The following is a 27,959-nucleotide window of genomic DNA, read 5'->3' on the forward strand; positions in this document are numbered from 1 at the left end:
AGCTGAGGTCTGGCAATGATGCCTCCCTAGTCCTTGATTGACTTTTATTTTTTTAATTGTTGTATTTACTTTTGTTTTTATCTTAATAAAGTAGTTTTTTGTTCCTTTCTATGTGAAGCGCTTTGGGTACCTAGAAAGGCGCTATATAAATCCAAGCTATTACTATTATTATTACTTTATCAGTGGGCAAAAAATAAATACTGAGTAGGCCTACAGCCTTAAAAACAACCATGACCAATGTACCTTTGTCAGTGCATCTTGGATAGGGTTATGCATATTTGACAGTGAACATGTTGCTTCTGCTTGTTGTAACGCTTTAATTTAGTTGCAACTAAATGTTTGTCAAACATAGGCCAGGCTACCACTGACTCATATTGGCTCTGTAAGTGATGTAAACCATTGTCCAGGTGCAGTATAGGTGTAACAATATTAGTCTAACCATAATAGGTTATGTCTTTTGGAATTCCTATTCCACTAGAATTAATGTTCTCCATGTGCAGGCAGGGCTATAAACATACGCAAGGTTGTATTTATTGTACAGCTTCCAAATGGAACTGCTTCACATGCAATTTTCACAGTTATACTTGCCACAACAACTGTCAGCACAACAGAACAATCTCTATGCTTTTGTGGCAGCACAGCCTATTTCTTGTAGTCTGTGGCATTCATTTATTTCACGATCATGATCACAATTAAATCATTAACTTCTCCAAAGATCTTACAGGTTTTCATTGAATGGACATGCCTGGACATGGTATAATCTATTAGATTTATGCAATGTATGGTAACCTCCACTTTAATAATGGAAAAGGGCTTGGATCTAGAAGTAGTCAAGATAGGTCTATATTACATTCCAGGTCTAACTTCTGACTGGTCTGACTGCAGTTACACATTTCTACTGTTGTGTTTCTATGTTGCCTAAAGGACAACTTCACCCATTTTCAACCCCTATCTTCATGTAATTGGATATAATGCAGATTATAAGATGCCACCATTTTCTGTCTATTCAATCTGTGTCTCAGAGGAGGGATATGGACAGTTCAGAAACCAGAGTCGGTATAGAGCGAAATTATGGCATCTTATTATGAGCATTAGTGAGGACCAATTATACCAGTAAGACTCCCTAATCGGGAGATAAGCGACCGTAGGTGGCTTATCTCCACAAATAGGGCAGAAATTTGTTTTTCCAAAATCTTCCTGATCCATGTTGATGACATGAGTGTAGACATGCTGTGTAGTGATATTCGTGATTTTAGGGCAAAAACTGTAGGAGCAGTGTCCAAAAATGTGTTTTAAAAATCGGCCTGAAGGTGGCGCTAGAATAGGGCCATGTGAGAAATGAGGGGTGGGGTCCCCGCGTTGCCTTGGCGGACGAATAGGTACCGGCCCCGGCTCTCCCGGACGCTCCTAGCCCGAGTTACGGCATTTTATGTGCGCTGCAGTGGCAGGGGGTCCTCCACTGGGGGCGCCACCACTTTTGCATCCGTTCTGGAGCACCAGGAGTCGGTGGTCCCCGGGAATTCCCCGTGAGCAGCCCTGTTGGGGTCCTTGGAGGTTGTAGTTTGGCAGGCAAGGAGTGTGTGTGTAAAATCTGGCATCGGGTCAACGGGTGCGGAGATATAAGCAGGGAAAAAGTGTGACGTGTGACGTGTGAGCACATTTGGTCATTTTTTACATCTGGGGGTCCCAGGTCCCTGGGGCTCCGGGGGTCCTTGGAGGTTGTAGTTTGGCAGTCAAGGAGTGTGTGTGCAAAATTTGGCATGGATGGGGGCAACGGTTGTGGAGATATGAGCAGGGCAAAAGTGTGACGGACTCACTGACTCACTGACGTACAGACAGCCGGTGGAGGTTTTGGTAGTAAATGCGACCTACGGTCGCAATGAAGAAAAAAAAACTTTCCTCAAGACTTATTTCTTCTCTCTAGCTTTTAATGTAGTTTGAGTCTTCTAACTTTTTTTTTTTATTCTTGCATGTCCTGTGACTATGTTGTTGCACAGGCACGTTCTGTTGAAGCCTTCTATGTACAGCACTTTGATACATTTCCGATTGTTGTAAATGTGCTCCCTATAAATAAAGCTTGATTTGATTTGATATGAAGGTTGAAATGGGGTGAAGTGCTCCTTTAATTCATGCTCCATAACATGATGAAGCATAACGTCACTGTCGGGCAGAAACCATCGTATCTCTGTTTCAAATGTGTACGTTTCTTCGTAAAGTAAAGCCCTGCTTCATCATACAAGACTGTTGCACAAAACTAGTGAAAATAGCCAATCTACGAGCACCCGTTGTGTGCTTGTAGATCGGCTATTTTCACTATTTCAAATAATTCTTTAAATGATAAATGCTAAACGAACGGTTTTGGACAAACAAGGTTTCCACCCGACAACAAGACTGATGCTGTGCGTTGGGGCCTAGCCCTGCAGAGCTCTGTCCAACACGTGTTCATCCTGCACAGGGAAGGGCATGGTGACCCGCAGTCCACTCTGCTCCTCCATGGTCCGCTGGATGGTCTCATAGGCGTTAGTGTTCCCAGACCAGCAGCGACGAGCCACCTGCAGCACATTAGATTAGATAGATTATCAGACCATAGACCGCCATTTGATATCATCTCTGGGCCCCTCAGTCTACAGTGTAAAAACCTCAGTGTTAATATAATGGGTCAATCGTTTTCTATTTATACGCGCTCTAAGTTACAGACATTTACAGTAACTAACCGTCCAACTATCAGTCATGTAGTTGGGGACCCCATGGAACACCCTTCAAGAACCCCATGTTCTGCACGTAGTCCTACGGGCAACTGTCAGCAGGGAGTGTTGGGCGGAAGCAGGGGTCATCGCCATGCTGGCTTGTGGTGGACATTTTGATAAAGATTACATTTTTTCCACGGAATATGAGTGGACCAGAAACACTTCAAGAGCTAGCCCTGAATGACCATAACAGGTCTGTAACTCTGAATGTTCAAATTTGTACACTCTCAAAGAGTTATAGGGGTCCTTGCGAATAAAACATTCGAGAACCACTCATACTAGTTGGACTCCTAATATGTACTCCATAGTGTTCTAGTTAATAAGTGTTTGAAGAAAAACTGGAGACTTGACCTTCAGTAATTGGGTCTTAATATTCAAAATAAAAATTATAATGGTGTCTAAATCTAAAATTTGCCTCGGACAAGACCAAGTCTTTGCCATGGACACATTTGTCACAGAAATGTGTGTGGGGAGGAATCCATTGGCATAATCCTAACCCTAAACCCCCCCAACAAAAGGATCCCATGTCTTTAGGTTGAACTCCGAAAAGTACCCCCTTCCCCCTGCTCTCACCCCATTAGAGACATCCCAGTTGAGCATCAGCCGGGCGCGCTTCGCAGCCTCCTCCGAGCCGTCGAGAAGCAGACCAAAGCCTCCATTCATCACCTCCCCCCTGGTCAGAGATCCAATAGGGAAAGCAAACATGCCGACTTAACCAAACGGACGGAAAAAGAATGAGATCTTATAAAGCCGCAAGCATAAACACATCCCAAATAAAATCGCTGGAGGCAGTTAGAACAGCTGACCTTTTATGAGTGGCTAGTTTATTTGGAGGGCGGGGTCACCTTACCAGCCAACACCTCCGCCGTTGTGCAGGGACACCCACGTGGCACCCCTGAACGCATCGCCAACAAAGTTTTGGACGGCCATGTCTGTAAAAGGGGGAGGCATATGGAGAGATTTCCGTTAGAAGTTAAGGCGCATTTCCACTGCAGGGCCAAGCCAGAACCAGAACCAGAACTTTCCAGAACCAAGAACTTTCAAGAACCTGTGAAGTTCCAGAAGTTCTGCTTTTGTTTCCATATAACCAGACCCAACCGGGAAGCTCCACTGGTAGCCTGATTTGGCTGAGACAAAACAGCTGGTCATTTGAACAGCAGCACATTCGGGAATCTAAAATCTAAAATAACAGCTCAGCTGTAGTAAGAAATACGTCTGGATAAAAACATATATAACAATAGAACGTTCAAACAACCTGCTATTATAACTGTACTGAGCGTTTGCTCGGTACGCTGCCTGTGCTCTAGGGAGAAGCACCTCCTTGCTCCCGTGTGTGTGCGTGTGCGTGCGTGTGTGTCCACAGTGTGTGTACACGACAGCGCGAGCCGCTGTTTCCACCGCGTGGTCCACGTTGAGCTTTGCAATCCCTTTATTTTAGTCCTATTTTCATTGAACGGAGTGAGCGCATATCACACTCGTAAAGATTATTAAATAATTAATGCAATGCGATGCAATGCAAACAGCGTCTCTCTCTCGCACGCGCGCGCACACACACACTGTGTAGTGACACAAGGAAACAGGCATGTCCTGAGCCTTGCCAAGGAAGGTTAGGCAGGAACAGACAACACCCGAAAGTTGGCACACCATGGGACGCCGCCATGACACTTTTGGGTGGCGGAAGTGACGAAGTGCTCATAGACGCTAATGTTATTTTGGGTGTGAGCCTAGATGACGTTGGTGACTGTTCTTGCTGAGACCTTCTTTGAGCCTTGCGAGTCGTGCGAATGAATGTAGAAGTGTAGACTGGCGTCGCGTCCATACTGTTTGTGTGTTTCTGTCTGTCGGACTCGGAATAGGATTTTAAAAATGACGGTGTTGTGTTGTGAGAGATTTGGGATTTCTCCCAGTTCTCCTCTGTGTTGTGTAGTCTCCGCTCGAGCGGCCCGGCTCAACCAATCAAGAGCAGGAGCGCTGCTAGCCCCGCCCATAGGTTCCCAGAACTCAAGTTTAGTTCTACATCAGGAGCAGGACCGAAAAAAGGTTCCAGGAGGTTCCAGGAACCTCGTCTGGAACCGGGCCGTTCGCAATGGAAACAAAACCAGAACCAAAAAAATAGGTTCTGGTTCCTGAAAGTTCTGGTTCCACCTTGCAGTGGAAAAGCGCCTCTAGAAGCCCCCCAATTTTCACAAAATTCATGTTTTATTTTCAATCAATCATTTTATTTTTGCAGCAAAAACAAACTGATTCGGCTACTTCTCGACCTGGGGCCCATGACCCTTGTTTCTCCCACACATTTTGCTAGCTTAAGTTGGCTCAGCGTTGAAGACAGGGTTAAACAACTAGAAATGGGATTGACTTTCAAAATAGTCAACGCAAATCTGCCCTCCATCCCCTCAGTACCCGCATATCTGACCAAACATCTCCAAAAAGTTAGCGACACCCACAGCCACAAGTTAACACCAGAGGGAACACACACAATGATCTGATAACACAAACCCATAAGACAAATATGGGTAAATTCTCCTTCTACCGCACTGCCACCCAGGTGTGGAATTCCTTGACTACCTCCCTTAAAACATGTAGCTCGCTGGCATCCTTCAAAACTGCCCTGAAAACTCACCTTTCAGGAGGCCAGAGAAAGTTATCACTTCTCCCATAGACAGGTGAGAAGTGAGCACCCCCACCCACTTGTTTCCCCTATCCTGTACATAGTTTTTTATAACTGCGATATTATTGTATGTTTTCTTTGCTTGCTATTTATTATGTCATGAATTAAATACAGAGGGCTTCCAAAGTAAAAAAGAACGTAAAAAGTCTTATTGGGATGTTCCTTTTAGGCAGGGTGTTTAACTGTACTTGTACTGTATTACATTTCAATTGTATTGACTATACTTGTACTGTTCTCCATTTTTGTCTAATAAAAATAATCAATCAAAGGTTGTGTGGATACAAAGCCTCAGTATTGCACGTGGTACACAGAAAAGTCCTCATCGTTCATTAAAACATTCGTAACTCTGAGTGTAAAATGTAACCAAAGGGTCCATCATTTGGTTACATTTGTCAGAGTTGAATGAACATTCAGGATTTTACTGTGTATATTAGAATATACCTGACCTGTGGAGCCATTAGGCATTCTTTTCCACATGCAATTTTAGAGTTGATGATTGGCACTTTCATTAATTTCATTTAGTTATTGATGATGTGACATTTGAGGGATATATAAAACAGTATATACCAGTAAGACGCCCTAAGGGCGAGAGGCTTAGGGTGAGGTCGCGCTGAAACAACAGAGACTGGCACAATATGTCCATATATGGGCATTCCCAGATATGGGCTTAATATTGATGACATCAGGGATCTCCATATATAGTCCATGGGCCATACGAGATGTGGATGTCGGTATCTGAAAGGTGGCAAAGGTTACCATGCATTTTTGAAAAGCTCTATATCTGTAGATTATATTTTGGTATGATAACCCTTTCTGAGACACAGCTAAGTTGGTGTTATCAGCCGCTAGAGTTGGTCTCCCATTAACTTTACTATACAGGGGGAAAAAAAGCAAAAAAAATGATCTGCTTTAAAGGGGCCTGTCACCTAAAGGGTTACTGTCACTTTAAGAATCATCTTAAAAAACAAGTTAATATTTTTATGATGTAATTTTGGGGATGCGCAATTATAAGCCAATCAAATTAATTGTCTGTATAGCCTGTCTGTATGACTACTTACTGTACTGGTCAGCTGTTGTTGGGGGGCGAGGGGCAGATTACACTGTGACATGAGCTTCAGACTGTTTCAGACCGTTTTCAGAGAAGCTCATGTAACAGTGTAATCTGCCCCTCAACCCCTTTAGGTCACACTACCCCTTTAAGTAGCATATGAGGGGTCAAACTAGGTTTTTTTTCATGATCCTGAATCCATTGAAAGCATTTGTCTTTAATAAAAAAAACATTCCTTGGGCTAAAACGGCCCCCTCAAAAGTGTGGAAAGTGATGACTCATCACTTTTCAACACTAAACCATAGTCTTGTGGGGCCGTTTTTAGCATGGTAACCTTTGCCACCTTTAGGATACCGACATCTCGTTTGGCCCATGGACTGCTAGAGTGGAAACGGCATCATCGAAAGCCAAGGAGCACAACTGGGCGGCAGCGGTCAGGGGTAGAGTGGCCACTTGGCAACCGGAATCAGTTAGATCAGTTCGATCCCGGGCTCCCAAAGAGTTTGTGTCGAAGAGTCCTTGATCAAGACGCTGAACCCCAGGTTGCTCCCGATGAGCAGGTTGGTGCCTTGCATGGTTTCCTCTGCCATCAGTGTGTGAGTGTGAATGTGTGAATGTAATGCACAATCATTGTAAGGATCATAAAAAAAATCAAACCTCGGTTCGAAGTGAAGCGGTGAATCTTAGTATAGAATTGTCTGGAGAGCCGGTATGACAGCCGGTATAATAGGTTTTTAAAAAATATATAAAAAGTCCCGCTTGCTGGTCTCTTAGTTGTTTGTCAACTGCATCCCTCTATAATTATTTCAGTTTCTGTTATCTTTGTGGCCTACTAAATTTTTCAACTTCTGCTAGATTTTCAATGTATTTACTCTTGTCTGCCTTAATGCTCCTTTTTACCATTCTGTTAGCATCTGTATATTCTTATTGTGCCTTTGCTTTTGCTCTTATGCGGCTATTTGTCATTGCTGCAATAGGTGAGACCTATTGCATGTACAAGACAGATAAAACCTGAAGGCCAAATTATCATGTGAAGCTTGACCAATCCTCAACGTATCCATTCATCTGACCGGGAGGGACACCGCACACATATTCTGGACGTACAGGACAGATAAAGCCTATTCATTCTGAACTGAAATGACCATATATGGACATGGGACACACATTTTGCTTTTTGAAAAAGCCTATTCATTCTGGACTGATATTTTGCACGTACGGGACAGGAAAAACCTGTTCATTCTGGCCTGGAGTGACCATATATGGACATGAGGTGACATACATTGTGTTTTTGAAAAACCCTGTTCATTCTGGACTGAGATCACCATATATGGTAATTAAACGGACATTCTGTTTTTGAAAAAGCCTGTTCATTCTGGACTAAAATGACCATATATGGGCGTGATACACACAAAGCCACTCATAGGAAGCGGTTTTCACCGCTTCAAAAAGAAGGGAAAAAAATGAATGATTACTATAGCAATTTCTTTTGGGTTGGTTCTTGTCTTGGCTTATGTTGACTGGTCTGGTGTGGAGACCTGCTTTTGGCGGACAGGGACAAATGTGTTTTTGGACGTTATGGACAGCTAGTGTCTTACAGAGCTTAGTCTGTCTGTATGCCTTTCTGTCTGTGGCCAAATATGGAGATGAGGGATGTTATACTAATGGCATCTGGTTTAGTGATTAATTCAACAGCAGTGTTTCTCCCTGTCTACATGTAGGGTTGAGAGTTCAAATCTCACACGATATTCTGTCTTCTTCATCTGCATATTCTCCTGGAAGTCATGGCCCTTTTCTTCATCATCATCATCATCATCATCATCATCATCATCATCAACTCATAACCATATTCTATGCTTAGACACTGTTGCTACTTCTTTTTTTTTCTTCTTTGTTTTTTTTGTTTTTTTGTGTGTTTTTTTTGTGCACGCGTGTGTGTGTGTGTGTGTGGGGGGGGGGGGGGGTTTATTTCTTTGCTGTTGGTAGTCATGGTTGCCAGTTCCCACCTGATGTCATGTGGGAGTTCAGACTCATCCAGACCATGCTGAGTGACTGCTAGCTTGCATAACGTCTTCAGGCTGGGATTTAAGTCTAGGATGTACAGGTCACCGGAAATGAGGTTGTTGTGGTATCCTCCATGGATGATAATACAATCTCCCACCATGCAACAGCACATCCCATGCATCCTACAGGGGTCTTTCCCCTTGGGCTCAACCCTCTTCCAGGAACAGGTCTCTGGACTGAATTTCCACAGATCATTGAAGTACTTGTAGTAATGGTTTGTGTAGTTTGTGAAGTTTGTGTTCAGGCCACCAAATATGTACAGATCTCCATTGTAGGCTAAGGCTGAATGACATGAACGTTCTTCTGGGAGGAGGTGTCCAGAAGGCATGCTCAGCCAGCAGTTGGTCTCTGTGTCAAACACTCTGGTGTTGTTGCAGTAGGCACCACTAGAGCCCCCACATACAAACATCTTTGTCCCCATGATGGTGGCAGAGTGACCGTATGAAGCAGGTGGTGGAATTCCTCTGGTGTTAATTGAAGTCCAGACCATTATGGTGGTGTCCAACTTGTACATGTCATTAGCCAGGAAAGTCAGCTGGGTGCGTCCTCCATACACATACATGATCTTCTCCAGGACACAGGCCGAGTGCCAAATCCTTGCATCTGGAATAGACCCAGAGACATTGGGTGTGAACCAGCTGTGGGTGTTGACATCAAAGGCATAAAGCACATTGCAGTAAGGCTGCCCTCCCCAGATGTAGGCAATCTCTTCTACCAGCACAACTGTGTTGCCGGAACGCCAGGAGGGAAGCTCAATGGGACTTTGTCCTCCTCCATTTGTCACTGGGGGCAACTTCCTCCAACGCAAAGACACTGTGTTGAAGATGTGGACTTCAATCTGATCTCCCTTGTTCAGGTGGCTGTTGACTCCTCCAAATGAGTACAGCTCGTGTCCGACTATCACAGCAGCATGGTAGGGACTCTTAGGTCCTCCTTTCAGATGTATGGTCCAGTGAATCATTTCATGCAGCAGCACCACTGTGAATCTGTTCAACTAATATACAATAGAGCTTGTTAGAAGGAAGTTCAATACGTTCCCAGAAGTTCCTGAATGGTTTTGTGTTTGAAAATAACAATAACAGCATTTAAAAGGACAGTTATATATATGGCGCGATGACATCATTATATGACATATTAGCTAATGACGTTATTCAATCTGAATGGCCATTTTAGCTAAATCTATAATCAGAATGTTGTCAATACTATGACACCAGTGCTATGGGGTGGCCAACACATCGCCTCAGGCCGCTTGATCGCTAAACGTTTTGGCTTTGTTTGACCTGGCTAGAATTGGCGAAGTGAAGCTTGCATCGACCGCTATTCTTTCCTATAAATACGCACAGCCCGAGTGGTTCCTCCATTTGTCTTGGCTCTTCAACCCCCGATGTGGTTTAAGTGCTGTTTTAGTGGCAGCAGCAGCCAGCTGGTGTACAGGCAGGGGCTGCAAGTACTGCAGGAGACCATTACCATCCAACAAACCTTCCCAGAGACACATCACCATATAGTCCATGGGCCATAGGAGATGTCGGTATCCGAAAGGTGGCAAAGGTTACCATGCATTTTTGAAAAGCTCTATATCTGTAGATTATATTTTGGTATGATAACCTAATGATAACCCTTTCTGAGACACAGCTAAATTGGTGTTATCAGCCGCTAGAGTTGGTGTCCCATTAACTTTACTATACAGGAAAAATAAAAGCAAAAAATTAATCTGCTTTAATCGGATACCGACATCTCGTATGGCCCATGGACTAATATGGGTATAAAAGGGACACGGATGAAATTAATTTGCAAGTGTGACTTGCGTCGCGACAACCACACTGGTTATCACGAGACTGACACAATATGTCCATATATGGGCATCGCCAGATATGGGCTTAATATTGATGACAACAGGGATATTTGGCCATATATGGAGCGTGACATGATCTGCAGGTTGTCATACTAAATGTGACCTACGGTCACAAGTAAAATACTAAGAGTTCATTTAACTCCGAAGAGTGCACAAACTGTAGCCTATAACGGACTCTTATTTGGTTCCATTTGTACACTATTGTGAGTTAAATTATTACAGTACCTGCACAAAAGGCGGATCCATCGTACACATTGGAGGTCTCTCTGAATGGACTGTCCGTTCCACTGACATCATGATGGTCCCGGCTGATAACCACAGGAGCCTGAACACAGCAGCTTTGTTACTTACATTTTAACCCATTTAGGCCTAGAATTATTTAGTGCTTTAACTATTGAAAAAATAGCAGATATACAAGCTCACAGCGCGGCACCGAGTGCCGCGCTGCAAGCTTGTAGATCTGCTATTTTTTGTCTTTGAATCTTTGAATATATCTTTTTAAAAGCAAACATTTGTAACTCAAATATTTGCTTCTGGGGGGGGTCCCTGGAACAACATATTTTGAGATGGGGAGTCCGGGGCCAAATACATGTAATTTTGGGGGGGTCCTCGACGTGAAAAAGGTTTGAGAACCACCGATTTAGAAGAAGGATTAAGAAGACATTTATAGAATCGGTTCACAAATATTTCAAAGACAAACGTTCACAAATTTTCAAAAATAGCAGATCTACAAGCTCGCAGCGCGGCACTCGGTGCCGCGCTGCAAGCTTGTATATCTGCTATTTTTCAATAGTTAAAGCATAAAATCGTGGTTAAAGTGGTTCAAATCTAAAGTGACACAGATTTGTGTTCAGGCCTAAATGAATATGTTTTTAAAACCTGCAAGCGTTTATATAAATATGAAAGACTGTCTTACTGAAACTCTGCCGTCAGCTATAGCCTGGTTAATAGCCAGGGCGATGCACACCCTGCCCTTTTGGTCTGAATAAAGGATTCTTGCTTGGGATCCGACCACCTAAACATAAAGAACAAAGTGGAAAAAGAACAAAATATGACATTAAGGGACACGTCTGTGTAAACATATCTATCACATCAGGGGTCTTCATTCAACAGGGTGTCCGGGACCCAAAGGGGTTCCACAGAGTTACTACAGGGGGGGGCTGCCAGATCTCTGTGTGATATGACATTTTGAAAACCACTTCAACCCTAGAATCCCTATTCTGAATCTGAGGGTAACATTAGTCGTTAGGCGTTGTGTACTTGTAGATCGGTTAATTTCTGCAAAGAGGTTTGGTGTAAAGGGAAAAAAGAGCAGATCAAGTACATCTATGAACTCAATGAAAAGGTTTTCTGCAACACAGTTTTATACAATATGGAGTGGGGGTCCATGCTACCTCTCTCTCTCTCTCTCTCTCTGCTAAGAGGTCCTTACTCCTTGGCCAGAAAAACATTGAAGACCCCTGTCTTACAATGAACTGCCGAGACACTCACTAACTGTTAAATAAATTATTAATAAGTTAAATAAATATGGATATATAAATCCATAACCAGACAGAGACAAGCCAAAGGACTATCAATAAATTGCTGTATTTGAAGAGAGTCAGACAAGGAGACAAACAGCTGAGCATACCATCCTGGTGGCAGCTTGATAATTCTCTCTCTTCCAAGATGGAAGTTAACATACAGTATATAAAGAATACAGTTATGACAGTTAGGTTGTGGGACTCATTGATTCGTTCCCAGATCATAACAAGAAGACAGACACGTAGAGTGTTGGTAATTTTCCACTAGTGACATACAGTATAACCAAAACCATGATTTCGTAGTCAGGGCAACCAAAGTTACTATGACCTGTAATCCATTAGCCTGAACCTACAGTATGCGACCAAAATATGGTCTCCTATACTGTAAGTTCAGTTCATAATATATAACTTTATATGGTCCATATGAGCCTCATACAAAATTTACACAAATCATACAATTATGTATCATAATTCATATCTATCACTAACCATCTGGTGTTTCCCGGCCTCTCTGATCCAGCGGATGTTGTCGTTGTACTGCTGTCGGACACGCTCCGTCACATTGGCACTGATCTCCTCCAGGACGGTGGCGGCAATCTCGTCGGTTGTGGCCAGGTCTTGTGGATCGCCAGAGGTGCAGACCCAGCGGAAAGGCCCAAAGCCCAGAGAGAAGATGTCCCTGTCGGAGAAGTCAGCGTAAGAGAGGAGGGAACACAGACAATTCTATTAGAGGAAAGAAACATCTTGATATTGTTTGGAACATATCTCATAAATGAAAAGATGTTTTCCAAGACGTACCGGTACCTACTTGGGGCTAAAATTTCTAGTTCAACCTTACTTTCCATGTAAAAGTTATCGTAACTAGATTCTAGTTCAACCTTACTTTCCATGTAAAAGTTATCGTAACTTTATTCTAGTTCAACCTTACTTTCCATGTAAAAGTTATCGTAACTAGATTCTAGTTCAACCTTACTTTCCATGAAATCATAAAAGACATACTGTATCTCACCCCATAATGTCCTGAACATAAGATGGGTAACGGAACTCTGTTGCTCCACCACCATCCTTTCCTACATCGGCTCCTGAAGAAAGAAAAAAGGTAAATGCAAACAACTTGCAAGCATATTGATAAACCTGTTCCTTCTATCATTAGTGTGTGTGTGTGTGTGTGTGTGTGTGTGTGTGTGACGGTGTGTGTGTGTGTGTGTGTGTGTGTGTGTGTGTGTGTGTGTGTGTGTGTGTGTGTGTGTGTGCGTGCGCACTCGCATGCGTGTGTGTACCCACCAGCTCTCTCAGCCTCCAACAGGAAGGCATTGCCATAGTCCCAGAAGAACATGCCTGCATCTGACAGCTTGTTGATGGCTATGACATGTCTGCAGAGGCTGTGAGTTTTGCAAAACAACAAATTATTCATCTGAATATGTCCCCCCCCCCCCCCATCTCTGACAGAGACTGTAAGATACGTAAATGTGTCATCTGCCACTGGCACATTCTTTCTGGTCATGTCAAAAACTTTTGGAAAAGTTTGTTCGAATGCTTTTCTAAAGCTTTTGAGAAGAACTGGGAACCAAGTCCTCAGGTAGCTATTCTTGGAGTAACAAGTGTTCTAAACGGAATAAATAAGTTCGAATCTCAAGCCATTTCTCTGGGCACGGTTGTAGCAAAGAAAATGATTCTCCTGAACTGGAAGCAAGACTATGTACCAACGTATGAGATTTGGATAAGAGAGTTGATGAATGTGATGCATTTGGAAAAGCTCAGGTCTTCAAGCAATAACAGAATGCATATATTTACTCAAATCCCTGTGGAACTCTGTGATAGAGTTTGTCATGAGAAATGAACAACTGTATAACTGTATAAATGACATGTACATTCCTATTGCTGCTGTATGTATGTAATCGTCGCATTGTCGAAGTTAAATATTTTGTATCTGAACCTGCTTGACCACGATGAGTGATATGAGATACTGTATATGAAACAAAAATTAAAGAAAAATAAAAGTGTCATCTTTTGGACCTCTCGTGGACCACAGAGCGGAAGCGGTTGGGGTCGGTGCTCATGAGCTGGTTGGCCTGGCGGAGGCTGAGCTGGGCTGGGTAGTAGCCTCCACTGAACGGGTTGTGAAGGGAGGTCTGGTCTGAGCCCAGGTCCACCAGGAGATCACCCGTCCTCTCGTATTCCAGTGCCAGTCTCTCCCTGGCAGGGATGCATGAGGGTGGGAAAGCAGACCAGGGTGAGGTAATGTCAATGATTATACAACTGGTAGTTCTGACGAAGCAATCTAATTGGTTGAAATAGTTCTCTACTAATGAGCACTACCACACGAGTCTCATCAAAGATATTAGCTGTGCTGATCGCTAAAGAGCTGAAGCGCTCCCGCTCCCAAACTATATGCTAGGCAGCCTATAGGCTAGCAATTTTTATGTGAAGTTCAGAGACATAGTAGCTAAATGTGGCATTAAAAGATTACACATTTCTATTGAATATCTTTATTACAATAAAATGAAGTTGACGTGTTTTTTTTAAAGGGAAACAGTTGTATAATCACAATATTACACAAGAGGGTGTTGGTTATGTGATTATTGGACCTTCTGCGCTGCCTGCGCCAACGCAGGCGGTCCAATAATCGCGACAACCAACACCCTCTCGTGTAATATTGCTTAAATATCATGGCTGTGGTTTGGTATGTCCTAAACTGTTATTTTTCAGGAAACTGATAAAAGAACCATTGTTCCTATGTTATTATTTAGTCACAAGCTCTCTGTAATACCTTTCATTGGTTCAATACTTATAAAACCACTGTCACGTTCGAAAACTGCAAAAATAGCCAATATACAAGCTCACAGCGCTTCGCATCGCAATGTGTTGCAAGCTCGGCTATCGGCTATTTTAGCTACTTTTGCGCTGTGATACTGTAGTACGAAGATATTTTAATGAAGTTAAAATATGGAGATACAAGGTTTCTCCATGTTTGTCACTGCCCAACAGCAACAATAAGACTATCTTATGGTTCCTGCCTCCTAAAGCCCTTATCAAAGTCTGCGGTGAAGAACCAATTTTAGGTGTAAAGCTATCCACCTAAAGTGAGAAAACAAGTGGAGGCCATCATAGTCAGTCACAGTGAAGTCCTATCACTGTGACTGACTAGATTGGTCTAGATCGACCAATCAGTGAACGGGGTGATGGGCCGATCTGTCTGAAAGTAAAAACAGAGAGATGTGTCGGGGTTCGTGGTGGATAGCTCTTCACCGCGAGTAATGACGTAATGTTGTAGTTTTATGAGTTTTATGACTTATATATCAAACCTCGGTTCGAAGTGAAAAACCACACAAATATGATGTTTATAGGCACTTCTGATAGCACGTGAAACCAAGTGAGGTGGTCAAGCTGTCCATGAATAATGGAAGTATGTTCCTCTCCATGTTGACTGTAGCGAAGGGTCCAATATGTATATATAATATATTTGTATTCATTCTGAGTGGATGAATGGTTTTATCTGGAGGGCCAAATTGTCATGTGAAGCTTGACCAGTCCTCACATCGGGACGCACGAGACGGACAAAGCCACTTCTTGGAAGCGGTTTTCATCGCTTCAAAAAGACTACACCGCGGTGGATAGCTCATCACCACGGTGCCTACTATGATAGGGGCTTTATGAGGCACAGACCTGAAGCAGGATGTGTGTATTCACCTCTCACTCACCATAGATCTACCACGTTGCCGTGGTAACCCAGACTAAGTGGAGTCTTGGAGCTCCTGGCCTCCCTGGAAGACACAAAATCATTCTTTGGTCCAGTTGACTCATCAGTTGACTCATGCTTTTTGCTGCCGCTTTGCTAGGGAGCAAGAGGTATTTATCACAGTCACAAAGCTAAGATGAGCAGACACTGATTCACAGGTCAATCTGACGTCACGCAGGCTTGTAAAACAGTTAACATTCGGTAGCTGTGACTTCCAAAAATGTAGGTTGTATAACTAAGAACATGACACCGATATATCTGAACACTCTTATAACTAACCAATGTCTTAATTCATGAATACGTAGGATAGGCATTCACAAGCTTTCAGCTTCAGTCTATTCATTTTGATCACCTGTAACAATGATTATGTGGATGTACGACATGTATAAATGTATGAGTTGATCAAATAAACTAAACTCTAAAAAAACTATATATAAACAAAAAATCAAACCTCGGTTCGAAGTGAAGCGGTGAACCTTTATTCTATGTGTTCTAGAGCTTAAGAATTCAGGATTCTGAAAGAATGAATGATTTTATCTGGAGGGCCGAATTGTCATGTGAAGCTTGACCAATCCTCAAAGTATGGTCTCATTGGACATTTTTAATCATCCAATCATCAGACTGGGACGGACACTACACACATATTCTGGACGTACGGGACAGATAAAACCTGTTCATTCTGGACTGAAATGACCATATATGGACATGGGGGGACACACATTTACGGACAGATAAAACCTGTTCATTCTGGACTGAAATGACCAAATATGGACATGGGGGACACACATTTACGGACAGATAAAACCTGTTCATTCTGGACTGAAATGACCATATATGGACATGGGGGACACACATTTACGGACAGATAAAACCTGTTCATTCTGGACTGAAATGACCATATATGGACATGGGGGACACACAAAGCCGCTCCTTGGAAGCTGCTTTCACCGCTTCAAAAATATATAGATAGATCCTGCAAGTCTAAAGTGGACTGAAAGTTGGAAATCGTTCACTAAGTAGTCTGCCAATTAACCTGCGGTTAAAATATGTATTCTTATTGAGAAAAACATTTAAAGGGGTTTTGAACCTTAGAGACAGAATAGGTTCAATCCTCAGAAAAGGTTGAGAACTCGAGCTGCAATGCTAGTAAAATAGCAAAATGCTTGAATCAGAATAATAATTATTCTAAATCATCATCATAATAACATTTATTTAAACTCAGGAGTACAATTTGAGGGCAGGCCCTCATTTAAGTGAGGCCAAGATACAACACAATAATCAACAGAAATATACATATTTCTGTACAAATTACATACAGCAATATTAAAATAATTATAATTAGGGGACAGAATACTTAAAACTAAAGAATAGTCAAGGAACTAAAAACAGATATTAAACAAAAGCCATTCAGGCCTGGGAACACATTTAGTGTATGGGAGGGGCTTACAGTACATGTACAGTATGTAGCAACATATTTGTTTTTGTAGGCTAATTTCTGATTTAGGCCTAACTATAGGTTAGGCCTAAATGGGTTAAAGCAGTTAGAACAAAAGTGTTAGAAACCATTGTCCTGAATTGACCTAAGGACGGCAGCGATCTGATTTTGAAGGACTTCTGTTCATGAAATCATGTTCATGTAAATTAATAAGCAGTTCTTGTCTTACCGGATGCTCTTGATGCAGTCGTCCAGGTTGCTGGTGACCTCCATCAACCAGCCCTGCTCATGCCTCTTCCTTAGAGGAGCCTCGTCCACCTACACAGTAGGGCATTCACGAATAGTGATTTTTAGTATTCGAATTATTCGATCTAAAAGTATTCGAATAGTCGAATATTCGACAGGACTGGCCAAACTGTCAAATATTAAGTAAGCAAGAGGCGAACATTGTGAAAATAGCAGATCTACATGCTCACAACGCCTCGCGTTGCAAGGCGTAAAAACAGAGAGATGTGTCGGGACTCGCGGTGGAAAGCTCTTCACCGCGAGGAATGACGTAACGTTGTAGGTTTATGACTCAAAAAGACTACACCGCGGAGGATAGCTCTTCACCGCGGTACCGACTCTGATAGGGGCTTTACACCCCTACCGCGTATATATGTCCGAAACTGTTACTTTTCAGGAAATTGAACAAATGGATGTGTTTCAATGGATCCACTGTCGTTATTATTTAGTCACAAGCTCTTGTTAATTGAACGATTGTTTGTTTGATTGATTGAATACTTTACTAGCGGCATTGACAAATGTTATGCCAAAAGGTTAACACAAAAATCCCCAGACTTGCACACATTTTCACGATTTTTCCAAAAACAGCAGATCTACAAGCTCGCAGCGTGGCACCGAGTGCTGCGCTGTGAGCTTGTAGATCTGCTATTTTTGAAGCGGTGAAAGCCGCTTCCAAGGAGTGGCTTTGTCTGTCCCGTACATGTTTTTTTTAGGATTTCCATAGATTCTCAAGGAGTGGCTTTGTCTGTCCCGTACATGTCCTGTGCATGCAGAATTGAGGATTGGTCAAGCTTCACATGATAATTTGGCCCTCCAGACAAAATCATTCATTCATTCAGAATTCATAAAAATATAGAACTGAAGCACATAGAAAGTATAGATCTAGAACACAGAAAGTATAGATCTAGAACACAGATTTCATAGCTCTAGAACACATAGAATAAAAATTCACCGCTTCACTTGGAGCCGAGGTTTGATTTTTCAATAGTTAAAGCACAAAATATAATAATGCGTTCCCAGTCTAAATGGGTTAACCCCCCCACTCCCCCTATGAAGAACATTCATTGGGGGCCCACAGTGAATCCTTGTACCCAGGGCCCCAGAATTTGGTGCGACACCCCTGAGAACACACCTCTGCTATGACTCCTATACAGCCAGCGATGACAGCAGCTTTGGCCTGAGCTCCGCTCATTCCTCCCAGACCAGAGGTCACGAACACACGACCCCTCAAGTCCCCTGTACCCAGGTACCTCCTCCCTGCATTCAGCACCGTCAGCTGTGGGGAGATAATTCATAATATACATCAGTGGTTCTCAACCTTTTCAGGCAGCGACCCCCCAAAATAATCATATTTTAACTTACTGTTGAGTGAGAAAACGTTGTTGCACGTTGCAAGTTAATCATCTGGGGACCCCCCAAAATAATGTGGGGACCGACCCACAGGTTGAGAACCACTGATATACATGAACACAAATGCAAAAAGAAATCGCAAGACTAAAGAGTGTGTGGGAAAAGTAATCATTTTGCGAGAAGTGGGTTGAAAATCTATCATAAGCCCCATGGAAAGTGTCGTGGAAATTGCACTGCTCGTTAAATGTCTTCAGTGAAATGTATCTATTATTAGATTACTACACAAATCCCTCTTGGCCATGGTTTAATTAAACCCTATATAGACTACTTAGTAAAGTTGACAGTAAAGTTGAGTTCGCTCTGAACTTCCCTCTCTACACCAAACGCGATCTTATAAATCGGCTATTTTCAGCAAATGTCCTCCCCAGAATAGGGACGCTATGGTTCATGTGGTTACTTTTTTCAAGCAAGGGAGTGCCTGTCTCTTGACACATGGGAGTGCCTCAGTCTCTCAAAGGGTTGGTGATGTTATACCAATTTATTTAGGGCATTTCATCCATGCGTAAGACTCTATTGTTCTTTTTTTAATTGTTAATGACCTGGCTGGCTGCAATAGCTCAACAGAAAAGAATGCACATAAGATAAAGAGTCCATTCACCAGACCAGTGGTCCTCAACCTGTGGGTTCAGGACCCCCAGGGGGTCCCCAAATTATTTTGGGGGGTCCCCAGATGATTAACTTAATGTGCAACATTGTTTTCTCACTCAACAGTAAACAACACCAACACAAAGTTTAAGTGTATAGACTCTAGAGGGTATATACAGTATATGCACATTTCTAAAGTGACAATTTAAGGACCTTTTAATACCTCTAAAATGACAAATTAAACACATTGTCAAATATTGACTGCTAATATATACTGCTATTTTCACAATAGAACCATGTTATAAAAATGTAATGCCTCAACTCTTATTGCTCGTCAGGGTGGGGGGGGTCCCCAGTTCAAATATGATTATTTGGGGGCGGCCTGAAAAGGTTGAAAACCACTGGACTAGACAAGGGATTTCTGTCTGCAAAAAAGCAACACATTGAACATTCCAGCAAAGCCAGGTGCATGACTGTGACCTTTCATAAAATGAAATAAATTCTGGTGCATGCCGTGCAGTTTTATCATAGTTTTTACAAACCACAGTGCCATGAACAATGCCTTGAGGGCCAATGTAGCAGTAACTTCCAGCAGTCATCTGACCATACCTAGGAAGGGACAAAAAAAGAGTATATCGGTAATATCCAATCCAGAATTGCCACATAATAAAGTCATGGCGCATAACAATATTTCCCTGAAGTTCTGAACTGCCTTCACTGAATCTGTGTGTGCAAATCCATGCTTCATTTGATAGAAGTATCTTCTGAAGTTCTGTTGTATTCTATTGCTAGTCTGGCCAATTCAAATACTCATATCTTGAAATTATAACTGCTTTTTTTTTCTTTTAGAGATCACTTGACTAGCGTTTTGACGACTTTTTCATTCACGTCGCGGCCATCGCTACGCCTCCCCCTTATGTATTTATTTATTTGCGGATCTGCACTGAAATACACAGAAATATCCCCCATGGAATCCTCAAGACTGAAATCAGTCCCCAGGACTGAGAACTTCAACCCCTGCCCTCTCTCCTATTTTGCACTGAAATGGGTACCAAATAGTGGAAAAGGTTAATGACTTGCAAACAATTCAATGCTATTCAAAACTTACATTGATACACCAAGCGCAAACATCTTTTCATACTGGCCTCTGGAGGAGTAATTTGGAATAACCTGTTGACAAGGGAAAACATATTACATACGTACAGTGGTGGGAAAATGTACTCACATATTTTACTAAGTAAAAGTATCAATAGGCATACTGCAATATAGAAATACTCTGTTAGGGTGCCCTCACACCAAAATACCTAGAGTGGAATCCGCCAATGCATTTCAATGAGAATGGAGCGTTTTTTGCAGAAATCCTCTACTGGCATGAAACCGCTCCATTCTCATTGAAATGCATTGGTGGATTCCACTCTTTTGGTGTGAGGGCACCCTTATAAGTAAAAGTCCGGAATTCAAAATGTACTTGAGTAAAAGTATGGAAGTGTTGGCATCAAAATGTACTTAAAGTACAAAAAGTAAAAGTACAAACTGTTTGAAAATAGCCATGATATGATAGGGCTAAAGGGGTTTACCGTATGTATGTTTTTTTTTTACATCATAATTTATAACTTTAAAGTAACTAGTAACTAAGCATACGTATAATACAAAACGCATTAAGTGGGTTCCAGACGATACGCGGTCCCTGTGAGCGTGCTCGTTTGTGCATGCGCCCGCGGGCGGTGAGAGATGGATTGGGTTCATCTTTGTGAAATACCGTGCAGCGTTTACTCGCTGAGCGAGTGTGTTTGTGTCTCACCGCGGCGCGGCCACCGCTGATCCTAGCGGCAGCCCCCACGGCAACCGCGCCTCGTTTGAAGGGTGATTAAATTGTAAGGTATGTTCATTAAGATAATCTGGTGGTTCCATTGTGTTTGCAGTTACCATGCCGTTGGTGATGATAGCCCGCGGTGAAGAGGGCAGGCTGGGGAACAGGCCCATGGGATGTCCACTGTACATGACCAGAGTCTGCTCCTCGGTCATCTCACTCAGGTAGTGCATCACAAGCCGGAACTGCAACCCATTCACGCAGGCACACGCGCACGCGCACACACACGCGCACACACACGCACACACACACACACACACACACACACACACACACACACACACACACACACACACACACACACACACACACACACACACACACACACACACACGCAATACATTTAAGATGGTCTGTTTTATCTCCATGCTATGAATTGCAAAGACCATATTATGTGAAACTCAAGGCCCGGGGGCCAAATCAGGCCCGCGAATGAATTATCTTTGGCCCGCGGGATGATATTTAATTACTATTAGAACTGGCCCTCTGGTATATTGCACGCACCACCATAATACTACAAGTTCCACAATGCACTGTGAGTGCATTGGTAAGTATCACAATCCCGTGTCTTCACAATTCATCAGCAGCGGAAGCATATCGCCTGTGGTCAACATTCAGCTACCCCTCTCCCCAAAAATGGCTAAACGAATGGTGAAAACAAGGGTTTTCAAGCCAGGTGGGAGACAGAGTACATGTTCACGGATGTAGGGCATAGAAATTAATGCAACTGATTTTGATTTACTTTCTCATTTGACTATTTTCAGTTTCTAATGCAGGCAGTTTAATTTAACTTTAATCTAACTTTTTTGCCGTTCAATTAACATTGAACCAGTCCGGCCCTCGACTTGTACCAATTTCTTTTTTTTGGCCCACTGTGTGTTTGAGTTTGACATCCCTGGCATAGACGTTCTCTACCAAGGGACCACCATGGCAATTTTGTTTTTGTAATGGCATTATGGAACCAAGTCTGGATTGTCTATCCTTTCGAATCTGTGTGTCACTCAAACTCTGAACCATGCACAGCAGCACATCACTGAGGAGGACTCACCTGGCCCCAGTTGCTGAACACCTGTCCATTCCCTCCATAGGTGACGAGCTCCTGAGGAAACTGTGAGGTGAAGATAAAGAGGTTGTTAAAGCTGTTACGTATATAGATCAGTGGTTTTCAACCTTTTCCACATCAAGGTACCTCCCTTAAAACACGTAGCTCGCTGGCATCCTTCAAAACTCCCCTGAAAACTCAGGAGGGAGGTAGTTATCACTTCTCCCATAGACAGGCGAGAAGTGAGCACCCCCCCCCCCCCCTTTACAGTACCTTAGCACCACCCCCTTGTTTCCCCTATCCTGTAGGACCTACATATAGTGTTTTTATAACTGCGATATTATTTAATGTTTTCTTTGCTTGCTATTTGTTATGTCCATGAATTAAATACCAAGGACTTCCAACGTAAAACAAAGACTGTAAAAGGTCTTATTTGGGATGTTCCTTTTAGGCAGGGTGTACTTGTACTGTACTACATTTCTGTATTGACTGTACTTGTTCAATAATCAATCAATCAATCAAAAACAAAAAAGGTCCATAATCTATTCAGCATTTGAGCCACGGACCAACATTTGATGACAATTAGCCTCTCAGACCCAAAACTTTATCGTTGGATAAGATTTTGTCCACAAATCCATGCTGTATTGATGTTGGTACCATATATATATTGTGGCATGGCATATAGGCAAACGTTGATCAAAATAATAATTCTTCTACATTCTCTAATTGTGTAGACTAATAATGCAGACGTCTAACAATAATGCAACTAATAATGTGTGAGAGTATAAAATAAAAACCCTTATGGGTCCATTAAAGATCTTCAAGGGTCCATTTGGTTGCCAACTCTCCATTTAGTTGGGGACCACCTGGAACCCCCTCATGGACCACTGGCTGAGAACCACTGATATATAGATGGGGACTGATACTGACATTTACTTACAGGGTTCCCACACATCTTTACCAATTCATTTCCAAAACCTTTCCAGAATATTTAACCCGATTTCCAGGACTATATAACAATAATTCAGCTCAATAACGAGTCGCTTACTCCTATGCGCAATGCCCAAAGACAGGTAGTGTATGGCAGTGGTTCTCAACCTTTTCTGGCCGTGAGCCACGAAATAATCATATTTGAACTGGGGACCCGGGCACCCTGACGAGAGTTGAGGAATTTTGTATAACACGGTGAAAGTTGCGAGGCCTTGTGAGCATGTAGATCGGCTATTTTCACAATTTCTGCCTCTAATATTTGACAATTTGGCCAGTGTTTAATTTGTCATTTCAGAGGCATTAACAAAATCAATAACCAAAGACAATGCATAGCTATTTTTCCAGGACCTTCCAGGACCCTTGATCAATTCCAAAACTTTTCCAGTACTGGAAAAATATTTTTCTAATTTCAAAATATTTCCAGGAATTTCATGACCGTGGGAACCCTGTACTTAGTAAGCGAACACTGATTTGATGCTCACCTGGGCAACAGCTGGGTCCAGGTTGTTCATTATCATGAGCATGATGGAGGCTGCTTGAGGCGTGCGACACGGATACTGATCTATTGGGTAAGCTCTAAAGACACAAGAAGAAACATATTGTAGCCTCTCATAAAGCAAGGAAAGGAAAGGGAACAACATTATGGATGGTTTCGTGTAAAAATGAGGTCGTTAACCATTTATTTCGCTATAAAAGGTGGGTCTGTAACATTTTGTTGGTGCATTAAAGTTTAATGTACACCAGAAGGCACCGGTGAACCATAATGATTGACTAATAATGACTTGCTCCATGTCAGTGAATGAACTATTACTATCTTGGCTCAGAAACTTGCAGATTGGATGCATAAATGTTTTTCTCAAATACTTTCTGGGCATTAAAATGGGCCATTAGGTCAGGGTTATAAATAATGGCTACATTAAATTTCTGCAGCGCAACAAAAGTGCTTCTGTGTCCCATGCATGCTTCTAGCTTGACAATTGAAGTTCTGTTCAAGGATCAGTCTGACAGATACAGAAGTGGTTACGCGGACACAGACTAAAGCCACTTTAGGATATGTGGAGGGGTCAAGGTGCGTCACCTCATGCGCATGGCCGGGCAGAAGCGGTACATGTAGATGTGTCCATATTGCCGCAGCTCTTGAGCAAACTCAGCCGCTAGTGTTGCATGGTGGGATGAAGGGAAGTAACGCAGGGCATTCCTTAGCGCCAGCTAGAGGGAAGAGAAGTGGGGATTAACGGTGCAGATCAAAACAACAAACATACATTTCGTCACTGTCGGGCAGAAACCTTGTATCTCCACGTTTCAAATTTGTACGTTTTTTCGTAAAGTAAATCCCCGCTTCATCCTACAAGGCGGTCGCACATATGTAGTGAAAACAGCAGATCTACAAGCACACAACGCCTCGCACCGCGAGGCGTTGTGTGCTTGTAGATCAGCTGTTTTCACTAGTTACGTAATCTTTTTTATGATAAATACAAAACGAACGGTTTTGGACATACAAGGTTTCCATCCGACAACGACGATTTGAATTGCATGAGGCACCTGATTCATTTATTTTATACCCCTTTCAATTCTGTTCTTCTTCCTAATCTCACTGCTGAGCACTACTTGTATCTCGCTTAATTATTGACTGTTGGCCTTTGCTCCGAGTTTGGGCAAACAAGGGATAATCTATTTTTTGAGCTCTCGTAAGACAGTAGAAACGACCCCATAGTCAGGACAAAGAGCCAAGCATGACATGCAGTAAGGTCAATCTTGCTTCCACACACGACTGACATCCATCAAAATCAATTAATATTAAAACTTCCTCTTGATCTGCATCCATCTCTCACCAACTATATATGCTGACATCTTCCAGACACAGGTCCCACAACTCATTCTGTGTCACTTTTGATCATTTTGCTGATTGTGGAAGCAGTTATAACATCTTTTCTTCATCTTTTTTACCCTTTTTTCTTGTCTGTTGTGTGTTTAGAATAAAATAAACTCAATGAAATGAACTCAACTCAACTAAACAAATGATAAATGGTGCTTGTGTGTGATTGGGATGTACTCACCCTCTCCTCCACTGCAGTGAGGTTTGGCGTCCGGACAGGCGCGTGAGGCATGCTGGGATCTCTGCCACGGTTAGGAGGCAAAGGATCCAGGGGCAAACCACTGCATATCTCCTTTAACGTGGACATTCTGGTTCAGTACGTGCGCTTACGAACTTGTTCCTACAGTAGATCTGGATAAGAACAAGGATGACAGCGGTGGTGAGCAGGCGTCTTGAAGCTTCACCGCAGGCGAACGATCGTCTCTTAGAAAGAACGATCTCTCCGTGGGGGACGGTTTCCTGTGATGTTCGGAGGCCGGAGGTCACCCTGTTCCAGATGACTTCATTGGCTCTTTGACTTTCGTTGCCCTCCACAATCCACCAATGGCAAGCCACAGGTATTGGCTAAAAAAAAGAGTGTTTGGTAGTTATTGATTCCAGAGGCAACTTGATGCAACGTACGCCATAGACAAACATTGTCACAAACCCCTGACCTCTCGAGGCTTAGCCATGAGGCTCGGTTAAACAAAAACGCATTCCATGAACCTTTGAACAGACTGATGTTACTGTACATAAACATCTCACAACCACACGCATGCTGAATTTAAAACGTCAAAAACGGAGAGAGAAAAGATGAACACTTTCATACAAAGCAACTGCAGTTAAGGGCAGCTTTGTATTACATTCTGATATTTCAACGGTACTGATATTAGTACCGTTGTATAGACCTGTTACAGTCATGACAGCATACAATAATTATTTCAAAGTTAGCCAAGATTATGCTTCCACAGATATTTTATTGTAAATATTTCTGACACTTCAGTTTCAGATGATTCAGTCAATCTTTTTCTTGCAAGCAAATGATGCACACTTTAATCCACAGTAATGAGGAGCTGCTGTTGAACAACGTCAATGACATAAAACAGTCCAGTTGAGGTTAACCTTCCGAGCCTGTGGACGTAAACAAGCATTCGATGTGTCAGTGATGAGTTGACAAGGGGAATTTGTGGAAACTTGGTCCCAATCCTTTCTCAACGGAGTTGAACATAAATGACCACAGCTAAAGTAATGCAAGTAACAAAAACAAAATAACATTTTTGAACATTTTCACATAATCTTGGGGTTGTAATGGAAAAGGCCACGGAAAGGAGCACGGTTAACACACAGGAAATAGTAAAATAATTTAGGTTACTATAATAATATATCTCACACATACACATACAGTATATATGCAATGTTATTATACATATTTGTATGTACTCTGAGGTATCCATATAGTCTTGTGTTCCCGACAACTCTTGACAAGTCATTCATGATCTGTTAACAAAGCAGGCAACACATGACGGGTAAAACACACACGCTATACTGTAAGTGCTAGGTTGGGCATAGAACCATTTTGAGCAGTCTCAGGTCTGGACAGCACACGTCTTTACTAATCTTTATTAACTAAAGCCAATTTTCCATTACCATGGCCCACCCCTCGCACTCTTCCACTACAAGGAATTGTGTAGAGTGGTGTCAAAGTGGTACTAAAAAGTATCCACTCCAGGGTCAGTCCGAGCTCGGCTAGCGGAGCCATGGCAGTGACGTATATCCCTGCTGCTGCTCATTGGTCAGAGAGTCCTTTCTTGTCTGGCAATACAACTTGAGACAGATTTTAGTTTGTGAGTCGCAGCAGCAAATTAACTATAAATAATTCGTTTTTATATTTGTATTTTTTGTATCCGTGTTCGAAAAGAGGTCGATTAGGCATACATTTAGAATTTTGTTTGCCAGCCCTGCAGTTGAGATTCCTTGAAGCACCAAGAACATAACCAACTAATACAGTGGACAAATTCATCACCGCGAGTCACCATAAACAACAGCCAGCCACCCCGTTATTTTATATAGATATTTTGGATCTTCCCAGTGAGATGTCTCCCGTGTGTAACTGCTGGTGTAGAATGGGGGAAAAGATTCTCTGCCGTGTTTGTGTTTGCTCCGGCATTGTACAGATATACAGAACCAAATGGACCCAGTAGTACAGATATAGGCTACAGAACCAAATGGACCCAGTACAGATATAGGCTACAGAACCAAATGGACCCAGCTGTTCCTTAAACACACAAATAATAATAGCAGTGCTGTAGAGGGCAAAACTCAAGTTTTGTAAACAACAATTGTTTTTGTCTAGTACAGGGGTGGGCAACTTTGATGATGGCGAGGGCCACTATTTTCACCTTCACTTCAGGGGGCCAGATTGCATATTGCTATGTCCTACTTTGTCATTCTAAGTATCCCATACAAAATAAGCAAAAATAGCAGATCTACAAGCTCAAAACGCATCACAGCGCGATGCGTTTTGAGCTTGTAGATCGGCTATTTTTGCCTCTTTTGAATTGGAATCCTGAATAATGTTTTATTTTTTAATTGGAACCCTGAAATGTAACATTTTGATTCAATTTCAAACGCATTTAGTTATATACTCATGTTAACTTCATGAACCTAAATACAAATCCATTGGACATAAAAAAAAACATTTTAATACTACTTAAAGCAGGTCATGTTTGGAATAGTAACAGCTGAAATCAATAATATATCAGTATTCCGTTATTAACCTGCGGGCCGCATTAAGTGAAGGTGGCCCCCGGGCCGCCAGTTGCCCATGTATGGTCTAGTATATGGACTCA

At 42.4% G+C, this 27,959-nt stretch overlaps 1 protein-coding gene across 2 annotated transcripts; it reads right to left on the minus strand.

The window, feature by feature from the left end:
• Positions 1–513: 513 nt before the first annotated feature.
• Positions 514–25,588, minus strand: uroc1 (urocanate hydratase 1). 2 transcript variants are annotated; one of them, XM_080728744.1, is made up of 19 exons: positions 25,313–25,587; positions 24,334–24,464; positions 23,738–23,831; positions 22,272–22,331; positions 21,280–21,408; positions 20,462–20,523; positions 19,896–19,962; positions 18,491–18,634; positions 17,303–17,391; positions 15,601–15,663; positions 13,916–14,095; positions 13,184–13,281; positions 12,909–12,981; positions 12,389–12,578; positions 11,293–11,391; positions 10,602–10,701; positions 3,598–3,679; positions 3,321–3,420; positions 514–2,552 (listed from the first exon to the last, which is right to left on the minus strand). In XM_080728744.1, exons 1-19 carry the CDS (start codon positions 25,436–25,438, stop codon positions 2,412–2,414), a joined length of 2,028 nt encoding a protein of 675 aa, XP_080584870.1. In that variant the 5' UTR covers positions 25,439–25,587; the 3' UTR covers positions 514–2,411. The 2 variants fall into 2 exon arrangements, 1 of the variants encoding a protein (XP_080584870.1); XR_013962140.1 differs by having other exon boundaries at positions 2,530–2,552; positions 3,554–3,679; positions 25,313–25,588.
• Between the last annotated feature and the right edge of the window lie 2,371 nt (positions 25,589–27,959).

Source organism: Nannobrachium achirus (assembly GCF_963921795.1).
Source record: "Nannobrachium achirus genome assembly, chromosome: 6".
Lineage (NCBI taxonomy): Eukaryota > Metazoa > Chordata > Actinopteri > Myctophiformes > Myctophidae > Nannobrachium > Nannobrachium achirus.